Below are 12,131 nucleotides of genomic sequence, written 5' to 3'. Positions count from 1 at the left end.
TGAAAGTGCCTTTTTTTCGGAAGAAAGCGAGTCAAACGGAATGTTATGGACTATATAGTTTTTTTATTTAAACTTTTTAAACTTTTCCTTTTTTTCTGAAGGTGGTTTTGTGTTTTTGAAATAGCTTTTAAACTCTCCTTTGCTTTTTATTTTTTTGGAGGATTTTTTATTGTATTTTCTTTAAGAAGGAAGAAGAGGAAATAAGATTTTTCTTTTTTTAAAAAAATGGCTTCAAAGAGGCAAGCAGCTTCTACAGTTCCTAAGGTGGCTTCTTCCCCTGCGATTTTACCGGTACAACAACCTAAAGCCACACTGGTACAACAACCTAAAGTTACACCACCATCTTCTCCTCCTCTGCCAGTATTATTTGTACAAGATATGAAAGACATAATGGGAAATGCTGTATCTCAAATCAGAGAGGAAATGAAGGACCTTTTAGATCAGAATAAAACTGAAATTAGAGGGGAAATGAAGGAGCTTTTAGATCAGAATAAAACTCAAATCAGAGGAGAAATGAAGAACCTGTTAGAGCAGAATAACACTATTCTGAGGCAAGATATAGTTATGGCTCTATCAGGACTTGCTTCTGTGGTTGAGAAGCTTGATTCCAGGGTTGAAGAGGTTGCAGAAAAGGTTGATACCCTGGAAGATAAATTTGAAGGCATGGAAAAAAAGATGGAAATTTCACAAGATGACATCGTTATGTCTCAGTACAGGGAAATGGAATATGCTTTAAGAATCAGGGGTCTGAAAGAGGATATGCAACAAGACCTGGCACAAATTGTGGTAAATGACTTTGCTGTTATTCTGAATAGGGAGAAAGATGGAATACTTAGAGAAGTGGAAAAAGTTTACAGACTTAACTCCTGGGTCACAAAACAGAAGAATTTACCAAGAGATGTGGTGATTTATTTTGCAAAGAGATCTCTGCGTAATGAAATTATACAAGCTTTCTATAATAAGAGGTTTCAGATTGCTGCTCAAGATGTTATTATCTTAAAGGGGATCCCATCTAAAATTTTAAGAAAGAGAAAAGATTTTGCTTTTCTAGCTAATGAACTTCAAACAAGAATGATGCCATTCAGATGGGAGATCCCGACGGGTATTGTCGTGAGCCATGCGGGGACACGTTATAGACTCAATACAGTTACTAAAGCAAAGGAGTTTTACAGTTCGGTCCTGGGAGCAGGCTCACCATCATCTATGATGCAGAAAGTTTTGGATGGTAAAGAGGTGGAACAACAGTCTGAAGGACAAGGTATGATGGTTGTTAGAAAGCCACTGGCGGAGTGGTCACGACAAACAGAGATCAAAGAGAAAAGAATGACCCGTGCAGCACATAGACGCAAGGAAAAGGAACAACAGAAGAAAGAAGTTAAAGAATCTCTTCAAGAAATTGTTTCGTTGCCGGTGGGAGGAGCAAGACCCAAGAGTTCTGCAGCACATTCTTCTATGGCAGATCTCCAAGCAGTCTTCTCCAGGCTCTTGGTTAAGGGAGATGGTAAAGCTCCTGACCTGGAATGCTAATGGCCTTAATTCCCCCCAAAAGAGAAAGAAAATCTTTCATTATTTAAAGCAACACAATAATGATATTATTTGTTTGCAGGAAACACATATTTTATCTAAAGATCAAAAATATTTAGCCAATGCTCGTTTGGGATCTCATTTTGTATCTTCTGCTCCTGGGAAAAAAGGGGGTGTAGTCATTTATGTTAAGCAAAACTTATCAGCCTGTTTGGTAGAATCTGATCTTCAAGGGAGATATGTTAAGATTGAAGTTGGTTTATATGGGAAGAAAATACTTATAGTGGGGTTGTATGCACCAAACCAACAACAGGAATAATTTTACAGATTGTTACATCAGAAATTAACCTTGTTGGATTATAGATCTGTGATATTAATGGGTGATTGGAATGGTGTGTTAGATACACAAACAGACAAGAAAGGATCTTCTACTTTTTTTAAACAGGCTAAATTACCTAAAGCCTTTTTTGATTTGAAAGAGGACTGGGAGCTGCGAGACTACTGGCGTGAACGTAATCAGGAGGAGAGAGACTTTACTTTCTTTTCAGACAGACACCAATCCTTTTCAAGAATTGATTTTTTCTTGATTACAACTGATTTATATTTTAGGGTAAAGAATGTTAAGATTTTTCCTATGACATTGACAGACCACAGTCCAGTCTGGATGGAGCTGGCTGATGAAAAAGAGGAGAGGAGATCGTGGAGGATTAATGAGAACTTATTTAGACAAGAAAAGAATGTTCAAAAACTAAAGGATTATTTAAAGGATTATTTTGTTTTAAATATGCATAAGGGAACATCAATGTCAATGGTATGGGATGCAGGTAAAGCCTTCATGTGTGGGATCTTGATACAAATGAATAATACTCATAGACAAAAGCAGATTCAGAAACGTAAGGATCTGGAAGATGAGATTAAATTAAAAGAAAAAATTTTGATTTCAAATCCTACAGATGAAAAGGTTAAAGAATCTATAAAATTGCTTAAATCACAATTTAATATGTTGATGGCTGATCAAACTGCAACTAACCTACTGTATATGAGACAAAATACATTTTGTAATGCTAATAGACCAGGGAGATGGTTGGCTTACCAACTCAGAAAGCAACAGAGACAGAGAATTATAGATAAAATAAATCATAATGGTAAATTGGTATATCAGAAGGAGTTGATTAAGAAATCTTTTCTAGATTATTATCAAAAATTATATAAGAGTACTAAAATACAGGTCTCAGATATAGATAATTACCTAAATGAAGCCAACTTCCCTAAATTAACTGAAGATCAGAAACAAGAAATTAATGGTTCAATTACTAGTGAGGAAATCGAGACAGTGATTAAAGAATTAAAATTAGGTAAAGCACCGGGTACAGATGGTTTGACATCTATTTATTATAAAACTTTGGTACAAGAGATGATTCAACCTTTAAGACAGCTTTTTAATAATATATTACAGGTTTTAGAGATTCCCCCGTCATGGGGCAGAGTCTTTATATCCTTAATTCCAAAAGAAGATCAAGATCTTACTCTACCAAAGAATTATAGACCTATATCTCTCTTAAATGTAGATTATAAGATTTTTGCAAAAATACTAGCTAATAGGCTTATGAAGGTTTTGTGTCAGATTATACATAAGGATCAAACGGGTTTTATAACTGGAAGGTATATGAAGAATAATGTCAGACAAATTATTAACTTATTAGAATATCTAGATAAAAATAATCAAGTCTCTGCAGGATTAATATTTCTGGATGCTGAGAAAGCTTTTGACCAATTGAATTGGCAATTTATGTTAAGACTAATTGATAAAATGAACTTTGGAGAAAAAATTTTACAAGCTCTTGGTGCTATTTATCAAAAACAAACGGCACAACTTATAGTTAATGGGGGTTTGTCAGAGGTTTTTACAATAGAAAAGGGGACTAGACAGGGATGTCCATTGTCACCTTTGCTGTTTGTTTTAACTTTGGAAATATTGCTGATTAAAATTCGAGAATCTCAGCAAATAAAAGGAATAGAAGTTAATAAAAAAGAATATAAACTAAGAGCTTTTGCAGATGACTTGGTGGTTACCCCGTCTCAACCTACTCACTCCGTAGTAATTACAATTGATATACCAATATGGATGGGTTTCGGGTTTTAAAATTAATAACAATAAGACTAAAATATTACCCAAAAATATGACTAATATGGATAAGCAGATTTTGGTTAATCTGACAGATTTTGAGGTTGTTGATAAGGTAAAATATCTGGGGGTTACTTTATCTGTTTCTAATGTAAAATTGTATAAAAATAATTATGAAAGGTTGTGGGTCAGGATACAAAGAGACTTGAAAAATTGGGAGAAATTGCAATTATCTCTTTTGGGAAGAATTGCGGCAATTAAAATGAATGTCCTGCCTAAATTCCTTTTCTTATTTCAAATGATACCTATCTTAAAGAATGAGGTCAATTTAAATGAATGGCAGAAAGGTATCAATAAATTTATCTGGGCAGGGAAAAAACCAAGAGTAAAGCTTAAAATTATACAAGATATTCGTGAGAGAGGTGGACTCAAGGTACCGAATTTGAAATTGTATTATGATGCTGTGGCCTTAACATTAATTAGTGATTGGGTTAATTTAACAAATCTAGAAATACTCCTCTTGGAGGGTTGGTATTTACTTTTCGGATGGCATGCCTATTTAATTTTTAATAAAAAAGTTGACCGGGTTTTTAAATCTCATATTATAAGGATTTCTTTACTTCGGGTTTGGAGGAAATATTACAGAAGTGATTCTAAAATACCATTATGGGCTATACCTTGGCATGCGATAGAGGGGATAAAGAGAGGAGTCAAGATGGATAGTGTTTCTTATGCACAATTGCTTAGGTGGGATGGTAAAATTTGGCAGTTAAAATCTTTGGAAGATTTAGCACAAGAAAATATTATATATTCATGGTTTCAGTACAGACAAATAGCGGACAGATGGAAGATAGATCGTAATGTGGGCTTGCTTAGAGAAGATGAAAATTTTGTTAAACAAGTAAAAGATCAAAGATGAACTCATATTAAGAGAATTTATGGGTTGCTAGTAGAATTGGACTCAGAACCAGAATTAATTAAAGAATGTATGATTAAATGGGCACAAAATTTTGGTGAACCAGTTCTACTAGATACCTGGGAAATCATCTGGGTGAGAAATGTTAAATTTACACAAGCCCAGAACTTAAGGGAGAATTTTTATAAAATGTTTTATAGATGGCACCTTGATCCACAAAAAATGTCTCGTATGTATCCTGACTTACAGCCCAAATGTTGGAGATGTGGTTGTTTGGACGCTACTTATTACCATATTTGGTGGTCGTGTAAAAATATAAAAGCCTTTTGGATTAAGATATGGTGGAATATTCAAAGAATTTTTAGAAGGAGGGTAAAATTTACCCCACAATTGTTTTTGCTAGGTATTGTTACTGATTGTGATACTAAGGAGGTTATATTGATGTTAAATTTAATTACAGCCGCAAGGTTGTTAGTAGGGCAATATTGGAAGAAGGAATCTTTGCCTACTTTGCAAGAGTGGTTTTCTAAAGTATCCTATCTGGCGGAAATGGCAAAGATTTCGGCTTTTTTAAATGATCAATCGCAAGAGAAGTTCTTTTTGGTATGGGAAAAATGGATAGATTTTATACAACATAAGTTGGATATAAAAAAATATTATTTAGTTTTTCAATAACTTATATTTAAATTTTAATATTTTGTAGACTGTATTGTTTTTTCTTTCTCTTTATATTTTTTATTATTATTTTACTTTCTTATATTTCTTTTCCTCTTTCTTTCTCTTTATTCTTTTTTTAACTATTTTTTTTCTTTTCTTTAATATTTATGTTTTTATATATATATATATTATTGTTAATTATTCTATTAGTTATTTAAGTAATGTATTAGACTTATCTATGGTTTATACTTTTTTTTTTAAGAATTCAAGAAACTTTAATTAAGCCTATATTCAGCTCTGGGAAGGTTGAGGGAGGGAACGGGAGGGCTGGGGTGGGTTGGTTTTTTTTCTTGTAAAAATTTTAGAAAATTTTCAATAAAAAAAAAAGAATACCAATTATAGGGATGGCGCAATGGCTCAGCCGTTAAGATGCTAGGCTTGTCTGCTGGAAAAACAGCCCAGGTTCGAGACCTGAGCATCGTGTGACAGGCTGTGCTCCCGTCTTTGCCTAGCTCCTGCCCATCTAGCAGTTTGAACGCATACAAATATGAATAAATAGGTACCACTTTGATGGGTAGGAAACAGTGCTCCACAACATCATGCTGGCCACCTGACCGGAGAAATATCTTTGGACTGCACTGCCTCAATGGCCCTTGAAACAGAGTTGCCCCCTAGAGTTGGTTACGACCAGCAGAGTAAATCTGCAGGGATTCTTTTCCTTTTCTTTCTACACCCTTTCCTTTAATGTACTTTAATATTATAAAGATTGGCGACTAGGGATTTTTACTGAGTCTTTAGTTATATGTGCCTACGGCCCCCACTTTGACACTCTTTCGCAAGGCTCTGAAGACCTGGTTTTGCCAACAGGCCTGGGGAACTCAGAGTGGGATAGAGTCCATCAAGTGGCTTGTCTGATTGAGTGTTGACACCAGGAGGGTGGCAGGGGGTTAGGTATATAGTTATTTTTTTGTAAGCCACCAAGAGTCACTGAGAGTGAGTGGATGGCCATATAAATTCTCTAAATAAAAAATATTAACACAATTACTATAGTATGCCAACTTATATTTAAAAAAACCTTTAAATTGTATAATCAAAAGACAATTGTGCAATCTAGTGGTTAGATTGCTTAGATCAGCTGTATTTCCTTCACCTAAGGCAGGGGTACACAATCCAAAACCTAAAACAGCTGGTATCTCCAGACGACCTAAGTGGGGGCATTGGTATTTGTCATACAATTTTCATCAAATTGTAATGTTTAACAGAAAGGAAAAATTTAAAATTTATAGATGTAACTGAATGTAAACTAAGTGTCCTAATTAAACATTAATCCAACTTATATTCATAAATTGCTATTCTGTTGATGTATGATACAGCAACTGTATCTTTTATCATCTGACAGAGCTAACGTATCTTTGTTCCTTTCATATACTAAGAATCTTATTGACAAACAATGATAGAATAATTATTCTATTTTCAAAATATCTTTTGTTTCCAAGATGGAAAAAATAACAAAGAAAATTTACAATTCTTCGTAAGGATACATGAAGAAAAAAATAGCTCTACTAAAGAAACAGGAAATCAAAGTAATGTAGATCAGTTACCTGAAAATATATAACCCTAGTTCTGAAGCTTCAGAAGAGATGAATTTATGAAAATCATTTTTCAAAATATACCCAACTAAGTGCATACCCTGCCAAACATGTAAAAAAACGTGATTATCATTACAGAGGAATACATGATCATGAAATTGGCTTTAACATAGCATGCTCAGCATGATCTTTAAAAAAATGCTTAGATCTTTTGATTTCAGATTATTGAAACAACCATATTATATGGTTCACATTTCAATCTTATTACACATCCAATCTAACTCATTCAACTGCTTACTAATCTGCTGCAAAAGCAACCTCGTTCACAAGTTCTACAAAGTATCGAGCCTTTCCAATGTCTGTGTAGAACTGAAAGCAAAAAAAAAAAAAAAAATCGATCCCTTTACGTTAATGCTTACTCAGAAGCAGCTCTTACTTAATTCAACCAGAACTTACTCTGAAGTGGCAAAGCATGTCTAGGGTAGAGTTAAGAGTTTACTTTGCAACTTTTCCTTTCCTTTCCCATTGCCATCAAGTCAGAACCTTCCACTTAGACAAATATGTTCTGTTACCGTCAGGGGGAGAAAACTATTTGCAAATGTTACTATGTAGCTTGGGGAATGCAAGAGACTGTTCGGCACAAAATGGGGGAAGGCGGCGGCGGACCACTTTCAGAGAGGGATAAGGGATGGAAGAAGGCTTCCCCTTTGCAAACAGCGAAAGCCCAGACACACGGGACCGGAGACCGAGGGTAGATTAAAAGGAGGAAGCTCCAACCGAGCGTACCCTACTGAAACGGCGCGGGGAAGGCGAGCGATGAGAACGATGGGAAGAGCGACGGCTAGGCGGGGAGCGGTGGTGGCGACCCCTCGGAGAGGGGGAGCGGGAGCGTGACCCAAACCCGCGAGAGGAGTCGATGGGGCCGAGCCGGGACCGTTGAACTCTCGTGGCCGGGGGGCTGCTCCCGGGACGATACATGACGGTGGCCTCGACAGCTTTAAGCGGCCACGGAACCGTCCCCAGCCTCGTTCACCGAGCCTCGCTCCTGTTTAAGCGTCTCATGACCATTTCCCCTCACCGACACGCATGCGCACCGAGCACAAACGCCGGATGTGCGGTTGAAGCTAGACAAAATGGCGGTGACAGAATCAGAGTCACGTGGCAGGAAGGGGCGTGGTTAAAAGACAGCGGTAGGGAAAAGAGCGCCGGAAGATGTGAAGCGTAGATGTCAGTTATTCTTTACCCTTTAATTATTAATCCAGCAATTATCAGTCCTCTGCTTTTATACGGATCGTCCATGTTAAGAATCCCAATCAAAACCTAAAAGAAGGAGAGGCAGGTTGTGTAAATGATTCTGCCCCGCATCGTAGCGCTACAAGAAAGAGGATTCCAAATGATCGCTTGCTATAATTACAGCCAGAAGAGGAGAAACATCAAAAACGCCTACCTGTTCATTTTAGTGCAAGGAATATTATGGGGGTTTATGACAAATACATAAAACCTGGCTTGCACATACCGGTAGTAGGAGAAAAGGTCTGTCCTAATTTGAGCTCGTGAAACTCTTGTCCCAGGAACACTGGGCGTTCGTGAAGTGATAAGTTCCGACCAATTATGTTTATTTTATTTATTAAATTTCTACAATGCCCGTGTCACCTAAGTGACTGGAAGGTTACACCAGATGTAGACATCTTTTTAAACCTATCTCATAATGAAACTAACTTCAGGGAAAAATACGTCTTCTTCATCATCCAGTGCATACTTAAATGCTAATAAAATTTATAGCTCAGTTGAACCGTGGTGTGTTTGGTGCTCTCTGAGCTTGGTTGCTAGTATGCTTGCATCTAATCCTCAGCCCAACTATTTTTTCTGGATGTTGCTTTCATCTTGTCCCTTGCTCATGAGGGAGATTTGAGTTATCTTTAGCTGTATCCACGTTAGAGCAGTATTTGCCTCCTTTTTCTGATACCTTTCAAGGACAGGGACTATACAATCTCTATTGTTATATCACTACTTGCAGATTAAATCAGGCAATCGCTATGATTTGAAACAGAGGCAGTAGTAGCAGAATAAGGATTGATAATGAGGAGAGCAAATGTTATACTGACATACTTTCCTGCCAGCTGTAGGATGGATTAATACAGTGGTTCTCAACCTGTGGGTCGGGACCCCATTTGGGGTCGAATGACCATTTCACGGGGGGTCACCAAACAATGCAGTCTGCCATTTTTTCCCCCTTTTCCTTAGCTGTGCTACTCCCTTTTATTCTATTGGCTTTTGAAAGCCAATAGAATAGACTCTCTTGAATAAAGTCTAATTCTATTGGCTTTCAAAAGCCAATAGGAATTGTCCAGACTGTCTCTGCCCTGCTGAGCCTGCCAAAAGTCCCATTCTGCAAACGGTGCTGCATCAGTTGAGTAGTCCTCGACTTACGACCAGTTGGGGGTTGCAGCATTAAAAAGGTTGAGAACCACTGGATTAATAAAACCCAGTTATTAAGTGAAGTGAGGAAAGACCTTGCAATTGCCTATCATTCTATCATGGCGATGTGAAAGTGCGCAGGCTTTGGAATGACCTTGCCTGCCTGATAACAGCTAGCTCGCATCAACAAGATGTTATTGCCAAACTACTCCCTTTTTCTGGCCTCTGACTTCTATATTCTTGAGGATTGGTTGGGAGTTTAACCAATGAAATGCTATTGTCATGTACAAACTTTTGCTGCTTGTGAACTTTATATAAACAATAAACTGCTGCGTGCCAGCGGCCATTTTTTGCACCCTGCAATGACTGAGCACTGATTACTACAATTAATGAAAGGTGTCACCTTAAAGCATTTGATTCTAAAAATACCATTGCATTGTACTTGTGCCAAAAGCACTGAGATGCTTCCAGGTTGAAAGGATTAGCCAGTGACATCAGTGTTGCCCAATTGGGGGTTCTTTTCATATCCCCGCTAGAGCTAGAGTGGGAGTGAAGGACAGAAGCTCACCTCACCCCACAGCCGCACTGGGGTCTCAAACGTGGGCTTGCTAACCTCCAACCCAGTGTCCTAACCACACAAACCACTGTACGTTTTAAAAATACTGATAGCACTACTGTGTTTCCCCGAAAAGTAAGACCTACCCCAAACTAAGCTCCAGCTTGATTTTGGGGGGTGGGCCTAATATAAGCCCTACTCCCAAAATAAGCCCTAGTTTAGGGGCAAGGCACACACCTAAAAATCAAGCTAGGGCGGGGTGGAGGGTGGAGCTGCCCCATGAGCCCCACACCCTCCTCGCTGGCCCACTTCTTCTGTGGCACCCCCAGTCAGGCCTATCGCAATCAGATCTTTCTGGAAGGCCTCTGCAGTCAAGAACCGAGCTATGGATTGAATCCATAGCTTGGTTCTCGGCTGCAGAGACCTTCCAGAAAGGTCTGACTGCGAAATGCAGGCCTAAGCTCCATTCTCAGCTGCAGAATGAAGCTGCTCTTTCAGCCGCAGAAGTGGGCCAGCTGTCAGTGCCTGAAGTGAGTGGAAAACACACACACACACACACAAGCACACACAAATAATACCTGGTACCTCTTTTGGAGGCAAAAAAATAATAAGACTGGGTCTTATTTTCAGGGAAACACGGTATATACCAAGCTGACATACATGTCTTAAATGGCAAGATTTATAATATAGAAGCAATAAACATATGGCTGCTTTCTCTTCTCAGTTTTGTGAAGCCATTTGTTACATCTGAAACACCTTTTCATCTCTCTTTATGTATGCTTTGTGTCAAAACTGCAGAGGCTCAGTGGCTTAAAGATGCTGGAGGTGGTCTTTCCTGTGGTGATCTGAGTCCTAGCACCGTGTGGCAGAGTGAGCACCTTTCACTTGCCTCAGCTTCTGCCCACTTAGCAGTTTGAAAGCTGCTATAGATGGAAGTAGATAAATAGGTACCACTTTGCTGGGAAACACGGCAGCATTTTGTGTGGACGGTCAGACTCCTGCTAGTGCTGGACCTACTCAGATGTGATTCCCGACTATGAGGCGACATCGGTGGTGAGGGAAAGACCCAGATGATGCAGCAAGAAGGCACTCATCTTTCTGGTGCAAAGCTAGTATGCCCCCTGTGGTGCACTCTGGATAAGTGCATGAGTGCAACTAAATGGACTAGCAGTCAAATTACTACTACCGTGTTTCCCAAAAGTAAGCCCTCCCTCAAAAGTAAGCTCTAGCTTGCTTTTTTGGGGGTGGGACTAATATAAGCCCTACCCCAAAAGTAAGTTCAATCAGATCTTCCAACTCTGCAAGATCTTTTTTTTTTTGCAAGAAGTTGGAAGGTCTGATTGAACTGTTTTTTTATAGTCCCACAAACACACAGCGAAGAGAAACAATGCAGCTGAAAGGCAGGTTAGTGAAAAAACTTGGGGGAGGCGAGGGCATCTGGACAGGGGATGTGGCAATCTTACCTAGCACGACTTTGGCAGGTGTCTGGCAGGTGGAGGGAAGCATCTCCACCCCCTGCTACCTGCCTCGCCTCACCTCATGGCGGCAGCAGCAGCCAGCTGGGCAGAAGGCGAGCTGGTGGCAGCAACTGGTAGAGACCAAAGTGCACAGCTGGCATCGCCAGGGCTCAAAGAATGCCAGGTTCAGCCCGTAGCCCGGCACATGTAGCACCGAGTAGGCATGCAGGCTGGCGTTCAGCAACCCAAAGGCGGAGGTGCCGGCCGCGCAATTCCACCAGTGGCTGCTGGCGAAGGGTCCTGGTAGGCTGGTAGCGGGGGGAGGCACTCCGGAGGTCAAACAAAAGATCTGGGCCAACTCGCCCCACACCAGGCAGGAGCAACCCAAAGCAGCGTGGCCAGGAGGGCAAAGAGCCCCCATGAGGCCAGAAGCAGCACGGGCAGCCACTCGGCGGCCACACGGCACTCAATGCGGCCAAGAAATGTCCCAACAGCAGTAGGGAGAGCAGGCAGCACAGGCGGAGGCCGGGGCTCAATGAGGGTTTGGTTCGTTGAGGCCGCAGGCAAGCAGACGGTGGGACAGAGAGGGCGGGACCGGTGGTAGCAGCGCTACTACTCCCATCAGCCCTGCACTCTCCGCCTTCTATAAGTGAAAATAATAAATCCTACTCAAAAAGTAAGCCCTAGTGCTTATTTCAGAGCCCAAAAGAAAGTAAGACCAATTGTTACTTTCAGGGAAACACGGTATTAACATTGTAGTAGTAGTAGTAGTAGTAGTAGTAGTAGTAGTAGTAGTAGTAGTATAACGTTGGAAGGGATCTTGGAGGTCTTCTAGTCCAACCCCCTGCTCAGGGAGGAAATCCTACAGTATACCATTTCAGACAAATGG

General features: G+C 39.8%; 1 protein-coding gene across 4 annotated transcripts in view; it reads right to left on the bottom strand.

The window, feature by feature from the left end:
* LOC120307729 (zinc finger protein 318-like) overlaps window positions 1-8,170 on the bottom strand; it is a 48,042-nt gene extending 39,872 nt beyond the window's left edge. For 2 of the 4 annotated variants that reach the window (XR_005556627.1, XR_005556628.1), the window contains exon 1: window positions 7,598-7,984. Coding sequence is in view for 2 of the 4 variants with exons in the window: in XM_039342804.1 (XP_039198738.1) it covers window positions 7,598-7,789 (192 nt within the window). In the remaining 2 variants the exon portion in view is untranslated. Of the gene's footprint in view, window positions 1-7,597 lie in introns of all 4 variants that reach the window. The other 2 variants (XM_039342804.1, XM_039342802.1) reach the window with 2 other exon arrangements.
* Between the last annotated feature and the right edge of the window lie 3,961 nt (window positions 8,171-12,131).

This window comes from Crotalus tigris, unplaced genomic scaffold (assembly GCF_016545835.1).
Source record: "Crotalus tigris isolate CLP2741 ecotype Arizona unplaced genomic scaffold, ASM1654583v1 scf7180000017812.1200847, whole genome shotgun sequence".
In the NCBI taxonomy this organism is placed as follows: domain Eukaryota; kingdom Metazoa; phylum Chordata; class Lepidosauria; order Squamata; family Viperidae; genus Crotalus; species Crotalus tigris.
The sequence above is the reverse complement of the archived record's forward strand: the minus strand, read 5'-3'. Positions and strand labels throughout refer to the sequence as shown.